This window comes from Clytia hemisphaerica, unplaced genomic scaffold (assembly GCF_902728285.1).
Source record: "Clytia hemisphaerica strain Z4C2 unplaced genomic scaffold, Clytia hemisphaerica genome assembly, whole genome shotgun sequence".
Lineage (NCBI taxonomy): Eukaryota > Metazoa > Cnidaria > Hydrozoa > Leptothecata > Clytiidae > Clytia > Clytia hemisphaerica.
The window spans coordinates 314,748-330,125 of record NW_027103247.1 but is presented as its reverse complement, the minus strand read 5'-3'; the positions used below and the strand labels follow the sequence as shown (position 1 = coordinate 330,125).

General features: G+C 37.2%; 1 protein-coding gene across 2 annotated transcripts in view; it reads left to right on the top strand.

The window, feature by feature from the left end:
• Positions 1-8,283, top strand: part of LOC136816316 (collagen alpha-1(IV) chain-like) — a 61,013-nt gene extending 52,730 nt beyond the window's left edge. For both annotated transcript variants that reach the window (XM_067072735.1, XM_067072671.1), the window contains 9 exons: positions 4,631-4,747; positions 4,869-5,189; positions 5,391-5,630; positions 5,864-5,992; positions 6,161-6,259; positions 6,453-6,874; positions 7,000-7,097; positions 7,280-7,535; positions 7,817-8,283. In XM_067072735.1, coding sequence (XP_066928836.1) covers positions 4,631-4,747; positions 4,869-5,189; positions 5,391-5,630; positions 5,864-5,992; positions 6,161-6,259; positions 6,453-6,874; positions 7,000-7,097; positions 7,280-7,535; positions 7,817-8,185 — 2,051 coding nt within the window. In that variant the 3' untranslated portion in view covers positions 8,186-8,283. The remainder of the gene's footprint in view (positions 1-4,630; positions 4,748-4,868; positions 5,190-5,390; positions 5,631-5,863; positions 5,993-6,160; positions 6,260-6,452; positions 6,875-6,999; positions 7,098-7,279; positions 7,536-7,816) is intronic.
• Positions 8,284-15,378: the final 7,095 nt, after the last annotated feature.

Sequence of the window (15,378 nt, the reverse complement as noted above, 5' to 3'; positions counted from 1 at the left end):
TTGTTGAAGAATCACGTTGCGTTCGTGACTTTCAAGAAAACTTTCGTTCATTTTCGTCAGAGCACAAATAGACACGTCTGCACTCTTTCGACGTCAATTAATTATTTTAATAAAATTTTATCCAGAAAATTTGTAAAAATATTTATATTTTTAATACTATTTATTCTTTAGTGCTTTTTTTTTGTATTTATGTTTATATATTATTATTATTATTATTATTATTATTATTATGGGGGTGATGTCTATACGTGCTCGTTCGTGCTCCTGCTACGCCTTACTTCGGTGAGGTAACTGATCATAGACGCCAGAATTGTTTATCATTTCTGAGATTTAGTGAAAAATAATGCACAAGTGCAGAAATCATGAAAAGTCTCCAGTGAGGAAAGACCCTCAGTCGGACCAACCTGGAGCACCTAAAACAGTTCTTTTCAGAACTACAAGTGAAGTAGGGGAAGGTGTTCCGAATTCGGGGGGAAGGGGGCTGGTCCAGGGGAAAGAGTTAAGCAAAAGGGGGGATAGGACTGGGAAAAATAAGACTAAGTGGACCAAAGAAGAGAGATGCCTGGTGTGGGAGTGTTTTGTAAGGAGTGGAGGGAAGGGGAGCTATGGGTATATCAAAAGGTTAATGGAATTTTGGGAGGAAAGAGCTTTGAGCAAGCGCTCGCAGGCGAGTGTCTTGGCTCAAATCAAGAGTATCGAAAAGGGTGGGTTATTGAGTGAGTATGAGAAGGGTGAGATTGAGCGACTTGTGAGGAGTGAGGGTGAACCTGCGGGCCAGGACAATAGTGTAAATAATGTATATAATGAAACAACTCAAGACGATGACTTAGCAGTAGACGATGTTGATATCGATTTTACAGTTTTTTCCAAATCAAGCCAGTGTCATTCGGTTGAGTCTTTTGTAGGTAAAGAATCTGACATCGGAGATGATTTTTGGGACCACGAAGATGATTTTGAACCGGAAGTTCAGGTTGAGAGGTTGAATGTTTTTGAGAAGGGAGATGTGGTTCGTATTACAAATGAAGAAGAAAACAAAATTATTTTTCGTATCCATCAGATTCTTAACAGCAATGAGTGTAGAGAGATACCAAGTCTGAAGAATATTGATAAATGTTTGGTCATGAAGGAGGTTTCCATCGTTAATTCACTTCTGCGGAACTTTGTTGCTATTGGAATTCCGGACATAACAAAGGCAAATCGACTGTTGTATGCGGGTTCGTACATTGTCTGTGAACGTCTTGGGTTATTGAAGGAGAAAGGTGAAAAGTTGAAGTCAAAGAAACCATGGTGGCAACGTAGATTGGAAGGGAGTATTCAACAATGGAGGAAAGATCTGGGAAGGGTTAATGAGATTAAGAACGGGAAAACATTGAAAAGGAAGACTTTAGATGAATTAGAGAGACGATATCAAATTACGGAGCGAGGTACTAGGGCAGTCACGGTTTTTCTTGAAACAAAAGTTAAAGCTGCAAGCAACAAAATCAAATTTTTTGTCGAGAGGAACTTAACTAATCGTCACAACACTTTGTATAAAAACAATCAATCGTATTTGTATAAAGAGCTGAGTGGAAGCAAGAAGTTTGATAAAGCTCCCAAGGAAGATGAAGCACGGGAATTTTGGAGTAATATCTGGTCAATGGAAGGAGATTTTAATGAGAAAGCAGGATGGTTAGAAGATGTCAGTGAAAAGTTTGATCGTGTCGAAGGTCAAGGTGATGTTGTGATCACATCGTCTGATGTTAAGAAAGGTATTTCGAGGATGGCCAACTGGAAGGCCCCAGGGCCGGACGGAGTCAGAGGATTTTGGTTCAAAAAGTTAACTGCTCTTCATCCGTTTCTTTGTGAATCTTTAGATTTTTGTTTAGTCGATGGTAATGTGCCTGATTGGATGGTCAAAGGGCGAACGGTGCTCATTCAGAAAGATCCATCAAAGGGTACAGTTGCTGGCAACTACAGACCCATAGCATGCCTCCCGTTGATGTGGAAACTGCTAACTGGAATTTTTGCAACTAAGATCTACGAACACTTGCAGTCCAATGGCCTCCTTCCAGAAGAACAGAAAGGTTGTAGGAAAAATTCACGGGGTACCAAGGACCAACTGCTGATTGACAAAGCAGTATTGAAACAGGCCAAAATCATGAAGCACTCTCTTTCCATGGCATGGGTTGACTACCGCAAAGCTTATGATCTCGTTCCGCATTCTTGGCTGCTAAAGATCATGGATCTCTCAAAGATTGCTGGCAATCTGAGAGAGCTGATTTCGAACAGCATGGGAAGCTGGAACACAGATCTAAGTTGCGCTGGCAAGTCTCTTTGCAACGTCCAGATTAAACGTGGAATTTTTCAAGGTGACTCGCTCTCGCCACTTTTGTTTGTTATGGCCATGATACCTCTTTCTTTCCTTCTCAACAAAGAGAAATTAGGATATCATTTCAAAGCTTCTTCAGAGAAAGTCAATCATTTGTTCTTTATGGATGACCTAAAATTGTATGCTAAGAGTGAACGCGAGTTGAATGAATTGATGATGATTGTGAGTGAGTATTCGAGAGACATTGGGATGGAGTTCGGGTTTGATAAGTGTGCGATGTTGGTTTTGAAGAAAGGTGTGAAAGTGAAGAGTGAGGGAATTGTTCTACCATCAGGGGAGGTCATCAAAGAAGTTGAAAGGTCAGGATATAAGTATTTGGGAATTTTGCAGGAGAGTGACGTCAAGCATAGCCAGATGAAAGAAATGATTAAAAGTGAATATTTAAGAAGGGTTAAATTACTTGCGAGGTCAAAATTGTATGCGCGTAATCTTTTTCCAGCAATTAACGCCTGGGCTGTTAGTGTGGTCAGATATACAGCAGGAATTTTAGCTTGGCGCCAGAAGGAATTGAAAGACTTGGACGTGAAAACACGGAAGGTTTTGACGATGAATAACGTTTTTCACAAGAAAGGTAGTGTGTGCAGATTGTATTTGAAACGGAGTCAGGGTGGTCGTGGGCTTATTAGTGTTGAGGATTGTGTTAACATTGAAGCGTTGAGTTTAGGAAAGTACATGTTGAAATCTGAAGAAAAGCTTGTTTCAGCAGCCCAAATTGTTTTGGAGGTTGATGAAGACGGAGAAAGTGGGTTAGAGTACAAGGATAGGGTAAAACTGGAAAGGATTAAAAACTTACAAGGGAAGGAAATGCATGGCAAGTGGTTTAGGGAGAACGAAGGTGCTCATCCGAGCTCTTTTCGTTGGATGTCAAGCGGATACGTTGATAGCCGGACTGAAGGTTTTGTATTTGCCTCTCAAGAACAAGCTGTTCAAACTAATTGGCTGTCTTCGAGGATTAGTGGTGGTGATTTAGACAACAGGTGCAGAGTGTGCAAGAAATTCCCTGAAACAGTTGCACATGTTGCTTCAGGGTGTACGGTCCTAGCTCAGAAAGACTATAAAAAGAGACATGACAGGATGGGTTTGAGGGTTTATTGGGATTTATGCAAGAAATATGGAATGAAACATAGTGTACGGTGGTATGAAGAGACCCCAGAAGATGTCCGGGTCAGTAGTTGTGGAAAATTTGAGATTTGGTGGGACAAGTCGGTCAATACGTCCAAAAGATTAGATCACAATCGGCCTGATCTTATCGTTATTGACAAAGTGAACAAACATTGGACCATTATTGATTTTTCTGTTCCCAATGACAAAAATGTCCGGGCAAAGGAGGATGAGAAGGTTGCCAACTATTCTGAGCTTGCCAAAGAAATTAGAAAGATCCATCATGTTAAAACCAAAATAGTGCCAATTGTTATAGGGTCTTTAGGTGTCGTGTCAGATAGGATAGAGAAGAACTTGAAATATCTTGAAATTTCCCATTGTTTTCTATGTTTGCAGGTAACAGCGGTCCTAGGCACTACAATCATCTTACGAAATACGTTAAATTTATAGATTTATTTATTTTATGTTTTTTTTTTTTAATCTTTTTATTCATATTTTAATAATTTATTTATTCATAGTATATTTATATATTTATTTTTCATCTTCCCATGTTCCTAGACTCTAAGCTCCCGGTCAGGAGCCGAGGCTAGGTCCTATTTCCACCAACAAGTGAATAACATCTCCTTGTTGAGTGTGTTCATTAGATGAATTTCCTAATTTATTATTATTATTATTATCATTTATTAGGTTCAATTTCATACAAAATTGTTCTTCCCCCTAAACATAAATATCAAAATAAAAAGCACTAAAGAATAAATAGTATTAATAAATATAAATATTTTTACAAATTTTCTGGATAAAATTTTATTAAAACTAGACCACTAGATAGACATGAAATGGAATTGGATAACTAGGATAACTTACAAGAAATCTCTATTTGCAGGGTGTCCCAAAAAAGCAGACTCATTTTTATATGAAGAAAATCTCAAAACACCTTAACTGGGTTAGATTAATTGAAATAAGATTAAGATTCTCTGTTCAATCAATAGATATTCAATTCCCAAGATAATTGAATAGGTTTTTGAGATTGAAATATTACGTATACAAGTTATAAAATTTCGCATAAATTATAAGGATTTTTTCGTTTTTTCATCTGACCTCATTCCATTTGTTATCCATGATCGAGAGACATACATTACTTTTATCTTTTTCTAATTTTAGGACGTGACGGAACTGTTGGACCTCGAGGACCAATCGGCGATAAAGGCTCCGAAGGGCCATCAGGGCCTAAAGGAGGAATGGGAGAAGACGGTTTTATTGGATTCAATGGTCTGGAAGGTATGCAGTTTTATTCTTTGTAGACAAATTTTAGAGAAACATGATTGTTCCAAGTGCGAGGATATTGCTTTTTCTTTCCAACCATCTCAGGTTCATTTTTAACTATTTAATTTTCATTCAGGACCACCTGGACCCAAGGGTCAAAGAGGAGACGCCGTCGATGAGGGTCAGAAAGGTTTGAAAGGAGAACCTGGAGAACCAGGTCTCAAAGGACCCAGAGGTGACCAAGGTTCCCTACCACCAGGAAATACATTGAAAGATCTTCGTGGTGAGGAAGGTAACCAGGGACCTGCTGGAGATGAAGGAGGTGAAGGACCTGAAGGAGGATTGAAGGTAGCTCCAGGTCCCCTTGGTCTGGCTGGTGAGAAAGGAGAAAAGGGTGTGGCTGGTGACTTTGGTGAACGCGGTCCTCTTGGTCCCCTCGGTCCTGATGGATTCAAAGGTCAGTATTATCAATTATTAATTATTTCATAATTCGAATGCCAAAAGATCTCCAAATAACTCTGTTAAAATTTTAAGGCTCTTCGATCCTGTCCACATTTAATGTTATTGTATTTCTTTCCCACTACAACACCACGAAACCAATCCTTATGTAATGTTGTTCAACCAATAATTCTTCGTCTTCTTTTCTTTCAATCTATAGGTGAAGAAGGTCCAACAGGAGAAAAAGGAGATTCAGGAAGCCCTGGATTCTTCGGTAAAATCGGTGAAAAGGGAGTGACCGGTGACGGAGGTGAACCAGGTGTTAGTTTGAAAGGAGAACCTGGTGTTCCAGGAGAACCAGGCAGCATTGGAGATCTGGGTCCTGAAGGAGAAGTTGGTTTGAGAGGTTTCTACGGAATGGAAGGTGGAAAAGGAGAAGTCGGAGAAATTGGACCTCCAGGTGAGTCTGCGTCTCAGATTTTAATAAAATTCATACAATATTTTCTTCAAGCCGTACAGTATTCAAATCAGAAGAGTAAACACATTCAATTCAAAGTGATATTGTACTAAGATGAATTTCAACTTTTGAAATCCAATTCAGAAAGATATTTCCAGTTTTTTAAGTGACGATCAAACTAATTAATGGATTTCAACATCTGAATAATGTGTTTTTTCAATCAATTTATTGCGCAGGTCGTCAACAACTACCTGAAGAAGGGAAAGACCAAGAGATGAAGGGACGGGTTGGTGAAAAAGGATTCTCCGGTGATTTCGGACCTGATGGTGAACCGGGAGAACCTGGAATACTCCTTGAAAGACAAGGTTTTTATTTATTTTATTCGTTTTCTGAATGATATAAAATCTCTATGGAGGTCTATGTAACGCCAGGAATTTTCAATCATCATTTCAAGCGCCTCATCTGGTTTGGCACCCGGTAATTATAATCAAAAAGTACATCTCTTGAAATATTTTTCTTTCTTTCTTTTTTAGGAGAGTTCGGAAGCAAAGGATTGAAAGGAGCTCAAGGACCGAAAGGAGCAACCGGTGAACGTGGTATCGGTGGTCTGATCGGGATGATCGGGAAAGACGGTATTTATTTCCCCGATTTGTTGTTACAGCAATAATTTACCTGTTGATTTGCAGCTAATTGAATGAGTAATGTCCAGTTATTTGAAAAATACTCCTGATTAATGAAGAAGTGCTTTATCCATTCTCCCTTCATTTCCTTAGTCTAATTTTTACGAAAACATAACAAACCATATAATAATGTTCTTTCCAACAGGTCTCAAGGGACGCACTGGATTGGATGGTGATCCCGGAGCAGCAGGACCTCAAGGAGCTGAAGGAGAAATGGGACCCGTTATTGGTGGTGGTGAGAAAGGAGACTTCGGTGGTCTAGGTGACGTTGGATTGACTGGTCGTCCAGGATTGAAAGGAGTTAAAGGATTTATTGGAGATGTTGGTCCTAAAGGTGATCTCGGGATCAAAGGAGGTCAAGGAGATTCTGGCTTCCCCGGAATGATTGGTGATCAAGGACCTCCAGGAGGTGTCGGTACCCCTGGTCCTCGAGGTGAAGAAGGTCCGCTTGGTCTTGAAGGACCAGGAGGGCCAGCTGGCCCGATGGGATCAGCTAAGAATTTCGGACATAACATTGTTCGCCATTCGCAGAATTCGTTCGTTCCAAGCTGTCCAAGAGATTATATGGTATGTTGACAAAATATGTTTTACGGTTTCATTTGGACTTTTTCTACAAAAATTATCTTTTTAAGTCTCAAAAATAAAGAATCTTGCTGTTATTATATTTTGATATCTACTCCTTTTCTCTCCAGGTTTTATGGGAAGGGTATTCATTGATGTACACCGTTGGTAATGGATATGCACATTCTCAAGACCTCGGTGATGCTGGCTCCTGCTCAAGATCTTTCAGGTATGTTGTTAACGAGAAAAGAGATGAACCTTCTTGTAATCAACCTATTTAGTTCATCGTTGTAATGATACATTAACGCGGAAATCCTTCTGTGAGTATTTGTTGATTATGGCAACATTATTATTTAACTTGCGTCGACTTTAACTAGTCTATTAAATCTATTCCTCTTTCTCTTTTTACAGCACTTTACCATTCCTCTTCTGCTCATTAACTGGCACCTGCCAATACGCATCACGAAACGATTTTACATACTGGCTCGCTGGGGACGTTCAGCAGCCGATGATGCCAGTGACCAACGACGCTATCGAGCCGTTCATTTCTCGTTGTGTGGTTTGCAAAGCGCCTGATATTAACATGGCCGTTCACTCACAAGATGTCGTACTACCTTCTTGTCCAGTTGGATACGAATCTTTGTGGAGCGGATTCAGTTTCATGATGGTAAGAGCTCTCATGTTGATGTTTTGGCATCTATTCAAAAGTTCTGATTTTTGGGCATATTTCCATCTCAGAAGTAGCCCGTATTTATAGAAGCCACGGCTTGGTTAATTGATTTTACCGAATGTAAGCCTAAAGGAAAGAAAACTTTGTCTTGACTTAGCTCTTGCTCTTTTAAGAGATTGAACTTGGGGGCGAGCTGGTAATATTACCTAACAAAGATATAGAGTTAGAATAATGTTAAAGAGTGGCTCTAACAACTGATATATTGTATTTTTTCATAGGTTGCTGCCGCGGGAAACACCGGATCTGGACAATCATTGGGTTCATCAGGTTCTTGTTTAGAAGAATTCCGCCCCAAACCCTTCATTGAGTGTCAAGGAGCACGCGGTACCTGTCACTTCTTCTCTGACAAATTCAGTTTCTGGTTGACCACTATTGATCCTTCCCGACAATTTGAGATACCAACACCACTGACCCTGATTGAGACAAAGGGAGACGATTTAAGTTCTCGTGTCTCCAGATGTAGAGTTTGTCTCCGTAGTTCGACTTCCGGTGGAGGAAATGTTCCGGAAGGCAGCAATAACAACAACGGAAATACTTTCTCCCGGCTTGCACGAAGTGTGAAAAAATGGATGGTAGGTGGAAATTAAAAACAACCTGCCAGAGTCTTATATAATATTTTTGTTGTAGTTTTATTATCTTGTAGTAGTTTGTATGTGAGATTTTTTGTACTTTTTCTATACTCGAGCTTAATTTATGTTGATTTTTAGGAATAGTAAAATGACTTGTTGAAATTTAAAATAACTTGTTTGTCTGTTTTGGTCCTGATTGCATTTTACGACAAACGGAAGCTTCGATTCGCTCTCATTCTTATAGACATTATCGACTTCATGTATGTGTGTTTTTCAGCGACGGATACGGTAAGGTTTGTAATTTGACTAAATCCGACTAGCTGAGGACGACGGTAAATCAGCACTTTCACCGTCCTCGAATTTGCGGGTTATTCCAAATCGATTCAGTCACTCTACCGTCCCCAAAAGTGCAAATACACAAACTCGCTATCGTTAAGTAGAGGAAAAGTTTCTAAAAGGCAGACACTTCTAATTAGCGGACACTAACCGTATTCCCCGTTCCACTATATGTCAATGCATAATGCCTTGGGAGTAGTAAAGGTCGAGGTAAACGATTCTAACATTTCATCCAACATAGAAATTGAAATATTGGACAAATGTTGGATGAATTTTGGAATGGTGTTGGATCTCCTTAAAATCGTTTCCAACATCATTTTCATCCAACACTAGTGCTCATTCTTTCTTTCCCTTTTTTAATTCGTTCAAATTAAAAATGGCGTCAGCAGATTTATAACCAGTGCAATTACTAATGTTCACGCGGACAAAAATTATAGTCTAAAATTGGACCCTTATACAGTGAATAGAAAATTTAGGCGAAAAATCGCAGTACCTTGTCTTGGAATTTATTTTATCTATTTCTCAAGGCAAAAAATGGTCAGATTTTCCAAAATTTTCCAATAAAACCTTTTTTTCTCACTTTTTACACCTTTACAGTGCACTTTCTCTCAACTCGACCCTCACAGTGCACTTTGGGAAGCCTTGAAAAACTTAGGGCTATGTTTTAAATATTATGGGTTTTAAATTTTTACAATGCATTTTCCGAACAGTTAGTAAAACTACCTCAAAAAGGTAATTCTTACGATAACGGAAAATATTTCACAAACGGGAAATGAAAATTTCCAGAAAAGTTAAAAAATTTTCGATTTGAACTTTCACTATTTTTTGTTTCTCGTCTAGTGTTTGAAGTGCTCATTTTCACTGAGTTAAGGTAAAATAAAAGAATTTTATGACCAGGTCAATTACTTAACTACCAGCTGAATCATACTCTCTTATAGACGGGGGTATGGAAAGTTTTTCAAAAACTAATTGCCTGAGTTGGAAAAAGAATGTCCCGGGTGGAAAATTACTAAAAAAGGGGCTCATATAAAGAATTGGGGGCAAAAGGAGGACGTTTTTGAAAATATTTTTCAAAAATTAACAAACAGAGGGGTTTGAATAAGAATGCCCTGGGTGAGAAAATTTTCGAAAAATTAATTAGCGGGTGGATCAACCTCGTCCCCGTGTATCCCAGGCTTTATTTACGTTACTGATAGACGCCAGAGAATATTATCTAGCGCTATCAGTAAGCATCCAAAAAGCTGATAATACGCAGGGAATGAAGTCGGGGGAACGTCTATTAGAGACCAGAGAGTATTCATTCTGAGCCCTTGGTTATGATGTGAAAGTTTTATTTTCAGACAACATAACTTTTTCTTCCTTAGTTTAAGCTCTCCAAACCATTTAGATATGGTTATCTTTCAAAATTTTGATTCCATCGAAAAATTCATAGCCCCTGGATGGTGGTGTAAATCCTAGCTAAGAATAAGAGATTTTAAATGGATTTGATTGTTTTCATATAAACGCAAGATTGAAATTAAAATCCATCGCAAGATTTTGAAAAATATGTTACGCAATAACAAAGAGAGAGCTAAATTCAACCCGTCGTTCTATATACGGTGCAAATTTTAAGGCCTTACTTTTTCTTGCTTCAGAAAGGTTAAAGATTCGCCTCTAGCCTCCAGCTTGTAACTCGATGTTTTCTACTTATGATTACAGTTGAAGGCGTCAGTTGTTTGAAGGTCCCTATTAGTTACCGGAAAGATAATTTCAAAACATGACATGAAAACACGCTCATGTTTTTGATTAATAACGGATGATAATTAAAAGTTTAATTATACGTTCCCATCTGCTGTTTGAGATTTAATTGTATACGCATCATCGACGCACCAGATAATAAACTCATGGCTTGTTGACGTGGAGAGCGATGCGTGCCAAATAAATAATGTCTTATTTTGTAAACAAGTTTCAATATACGTTTGCTTCTTCTACTGGAAGGTTCAGGTTTGAAATGGGTGACAGATTTTTAGTAATATGGTGGGAAGTGAAGTCACTAATCTTTGAGTTTGAAAAAGAGCGATGATCTACCTTGAAATGGTTAATTTAACTGTGGCTTTTCAAAGGTCTGTTTGTTGATGGTTATTCAATGACCAAAATAATACCAGGATACTTGCTCGACACCCAAGTTCATTGAAGTTTTTCATTTAAAAACTATTTTTTATGAATGAGGCCCCAACAGTTCGCGTGATCAAGATTTTTGCGGGATGTGTGTTAGGTCAAAGAATTTGAGGCGTGATATGTGAATTATTTTCGAAAACGAAAAATGTCTTCAATTTTCGTTACCGTCACGAGAGCAAAACATTTGGTGTGCCACTAGGGGTCTGGTGAATAGTTTAGGATATCTATGGAGAGGTTTGATTTCTGAAGCCCTGATTCTTCATGTCAGCTGCATATTAGCATTTTGACATAACAAGGCGGTATTCGAATGACAGCCTCTCGGAAGTTTTGCTCAACAAAAGAAAAAAATAACCACATCAACAGGAATCTAGCCTGAATTCAAAAGTTTACAAAAAATAAATATTGTTTCCATTGATGAAGGAAGGGGTTTAAGAAAAATAAACTTTGTGAATCGGTTTAGTCAATAATGTTGATGAGTTATACTAACAGAGGGATTTAAGGATTGTCAACATCGTCTCTTGGGAGGTTTATTGTAGTGGCGAATTGAAAGGTTAGTTCCTCACTGGACGCATTCGAAACTGGTGGTTGAGTTGATCATATGTTAAAGGTTAAATTGCATTTTGGAATAGGGGGATATGGTTTTGACGTATAGCCAAAGCTTCACTTAACAATTATCCTTCCTGGACTTGAGCCAAATATTTCAATAACTTTCTTTAACGAGCGATATTTCAAAGTTTTTGTCAACATCGTCTCTTGGGAGGTGTCTATTAGTGTTAAATTGGAAAGGATAGCTCTGCACTAGATGCTTTCGAAACTAATGGTTGAGTTGATTATATTTTTCGTGTTAAATGCCTTTGCGGTAAGTGCCATCAATCACTTAATTTTGCTTAAGCGTGCGAATGTATAGATAAAGAAATCAGGCTTAATGATTAATTAAGGAAGTTTTATAGTACAGACATAGTGCGAAGTTAATCTAATTTGAAAAAGATAGTTAGCTCATAACAAGATATGTCAGATGTGTGATATTGATATATAGTGTGATTGCCGTTATGGTGATTTTCGTGTAAGAAAAATTTTTGTACGGTAGTTACCTGTCATGCCATTGGATAGATCGTCCTTTAATGTCCACTAGTTTACTTTTTGTGCGTAATTTAAAAAGTGACACCGGTGACTGGTCTACAGGTTGATACAGGGGAAGGTTGAAACAGGGGAAGGTTGAAACCGTTTACCAGAAAGCTGGCGTTCTCTGAACTTGAATAATTTCTTTTCAACGACTTTAAACATTTTTTTTAACCCAGCTTAGAACTTTCGAGAAAGTTAACAAGGCAATTTTTTGCAAGTCTTTCCCTGCAAATGACTAAACAGTCTAAAAATTAATAGTCACCTGCGGTTTTTGAAATTGTCCAAAATTGGGACCTCTAACATGTATTATTCAAAATAGAAAAATGTATTATACCTTGTCATGTCAGAATTTCTTTCGGAAGCCTTTAAAGGACTTTTTCAAGGTTTAATCCAATCAGGAGCATGTGATCCTAAATGTAAAGAAAAATCATTTGATTAAGCCATGGGAAGAGATATTGTCAGAAAGCTGGCGTCAAGTTGAAAAAGTCCATCAAAAGAAGAGTAAGGTTTAGAAAGATTTAGGTTTGCAAAAAGCATTTGTTTTTCATTTACTTTAGTATCGTGGCTGGTCGTGGGAATGAATTAAAATATCACACAGAATTTTTATCTCATTGTAAATGTTGATTGGGAGCAAATCCTAAATAGAAAAGGAGACCCCTTTCTTCCTTTTCTCAAACAGAAGGATTGCGAAATGTACAATCTTTTTTACGTATAAATATTTGTCATTTCAATGAAGAACTGAAAAAAAGATCTAGACCAGATGCAAAAGGGAAGAGTGGAATTCCTGCAATTTGTTACAAATTGAGATAGAACTTTGGAATGTTGAGTACTATATGTTGAGTATTATATGCTTAGTGTGGATTAGGCTTTATTTGAGATTGAGTTAAGATTATAGGTCGAGAAGACCAAGAAAATTAAGTTTTATGAAAGAACACTTTGATTTGAATTTGATCAAAGACATATAGCAAAAGACAATATATAGGTAAGTATTCCGACAGCAAAATATTTAATAATTGGTGAAGGTTGTATACAATATAGCTGACCGCGATTTTGTTGGAAAACTACAGTAGCAGAAGTATTGCTTCAATAATTGGGTGTGTGTATTTAGCACTTTCTTACGATAAATTCTATACCACAAAACTCGATACAATATCATGTTTGCAAAAAGATTAAAAAGCAATACGAGTCAAAATGATTGATTTATGATTAAATTTATGATCTGCAAATATGTATGCTATTGAGACACATACGGAGTCTTAATCGGACGATAAAACGACGTCTAAAAGACATCAATACCTGACATTACCATCTATGTTCTATTTGACTAGAAACTATTCCTACTACTATATCAATAAATTCTATTACTAAGATTTGACTGTCTTCAAAGAGGCAGCGCTCAGGTAATTAAAACCGTTAGAATCACGTGGGTGGTTTAGAGAAATAGCAATAAGTTGAAAGATGTGATACGTATGTATTAAACTAGAATGAAATACTACCTCGTGGAGACAAGCGAGTTTTGAATATTTCAGTGTTATCTGTATAGTCCTTTTATCAGCCTATTTGTCTGGAAACCATTTTAGGACGTTATCAAAACTCAAATGCAGTGATAAAAATAATGAGGTGTCATTTTTGTAGTTCTGCGTGCGAAAGATGGAAATGCGGGGTTGTTCGCTGAGTGCATCTAGGATGTTTTGATGACGTGCAAAGCAGTATATCATGTTGTTTTTTGTTTACCGAGTACTACTAAGACAGCTAATTCCCTTTAAGTTCGCAAAATTAAAATATGAACCAATTCTTTGCTTAGAAGGGACTTAGATTTAATTCTTAGGATATGGGATTGTTCTGAAATTAGTTTTAGAGTTTTTTTTGCCAAAACTGAGCTTCTATAATGTCCTATTAAATTGTTCTTATAAAAAACGTGTTATTTGCGAACTGTTAAATTCTCAATACGTAATCTGGAAGATTTTATACACTGTATTTATAGGGGTATATGGTTCTGACGTAGCCCAAGATTTACTCTACTATTATCTGTTGGTCTGGACTGAAACCAAATATTTTGATAACTTTCTTTAAAGTGATATTTCAGAGTTTGCTCAGGGTAAAGAACCTGTTGCGAAAAGTTGAGCTTCCATGCTATGTGTTTAAGTATGTTAAACTGTATGGAAATGATTTTCAATGAAAATCTTCGAAATCTTATGCTCTTGTGAAAGGAAATTGTGTTAAAAGTGAAGAAATGTTTTGAGAGATGAGTTGAGGGTCATTCTGAAAGTTTAAAAGGGAAAATTCAAAAGATGTCGGATTAACAGATGGAGAAATGGTGTTAATATCCATGGAGAGAACTGGACTCCAAGATTAAGAGATCTATATAGTAGAAAAGAAGGGACGGGAAATTTCTACCTTATTTTACAATAGCTTTTAAACATATTAGCTGGACTGTTTTATGAAAAAAAGGCTGGATCAAAAAAATTACCAATTCATATTGCCTTGGTAAAGTAGCTAGGTGTTTTGATCAATGATCAAGATTGATTGATTGATCACAATCCCGGTAGGATTTTTTCAGCCAGTAGGGATAAAAATAACAGACTGAAACTTGATGGGGATTGATATTCTCATATTTTTTATGAATTGGGATTTAAATTCTTTTGTTTTCAAGTCAGAAAATTCAGTGGGGATGGGGAATATTTTGCTGTGAGGATTTTTTTATTTGATTATTTTTAGAGGGGACAAAAATTAGAGTTTAATTTTCCACTGGGGACGATATTTTGGCCAATTTTTCCAGTGGGTCTGAGAGAAGGGGGTGTATCAACCAAGTTTCCTTTGTTAAATCGACCTTATCATTGATCTAATTATACGTGGAAGCAACCAGAAGGTTGAGAGTCTCAAATTTTCACTAAAACAGGTTAACATGGGGATATTTTGTCTTGAGATTTGGGAATTTGCGACTTTATTGGCTAAAAATGCACGAATTCTTTGCCGCAAAATTGTCGAAACTCACATAGAAATCAATGAGGAACCAAAAAAAAATTCAGTCGGAGAGTCATTAAGGCCGTAAGCTCAATTTCGCATCGTAGGTGGATTTCAGGTCGCAAATATCTTCGTGCTATTGAAAAATATGTCAGACTTCTGGTTTTTCGGGAGCGAGTGTCCACTATAAATCATAGGTCACAAATATCAGAAAGGAGGGTACAGATTTCTGTTGAGATGAATATCAAACTGTTCGTTAGTAACCTCCTCTTTACGTGAGTTTCACAGCTAGAATTTTCACTAAGAAAGTCTAAATATTAAGTCTATAATCACTTTCACGGAAACGCCCAAAAATATTAATTAATACACAGCTTTGATTTATTTTGGGAGAGATAGTAGACTTTTCATCAGAAACCACCGTGACCTTTCTCTAAATTTGGTATAATGAACGAATTAATTGTTTTACTTGACCTCGGAGGACACAAAAAAAGAAAGGGCAAATTGATTCAGGTTTAATGTAACCATGGTTCGAGTAGATTTCGGAATTATTAATAAACCTCATAGAAATTGATTCTGATTTGTTCTTCAAAGTTCATTTTTTGTTCCCTACTTTTTTTTAAATAATATTTACA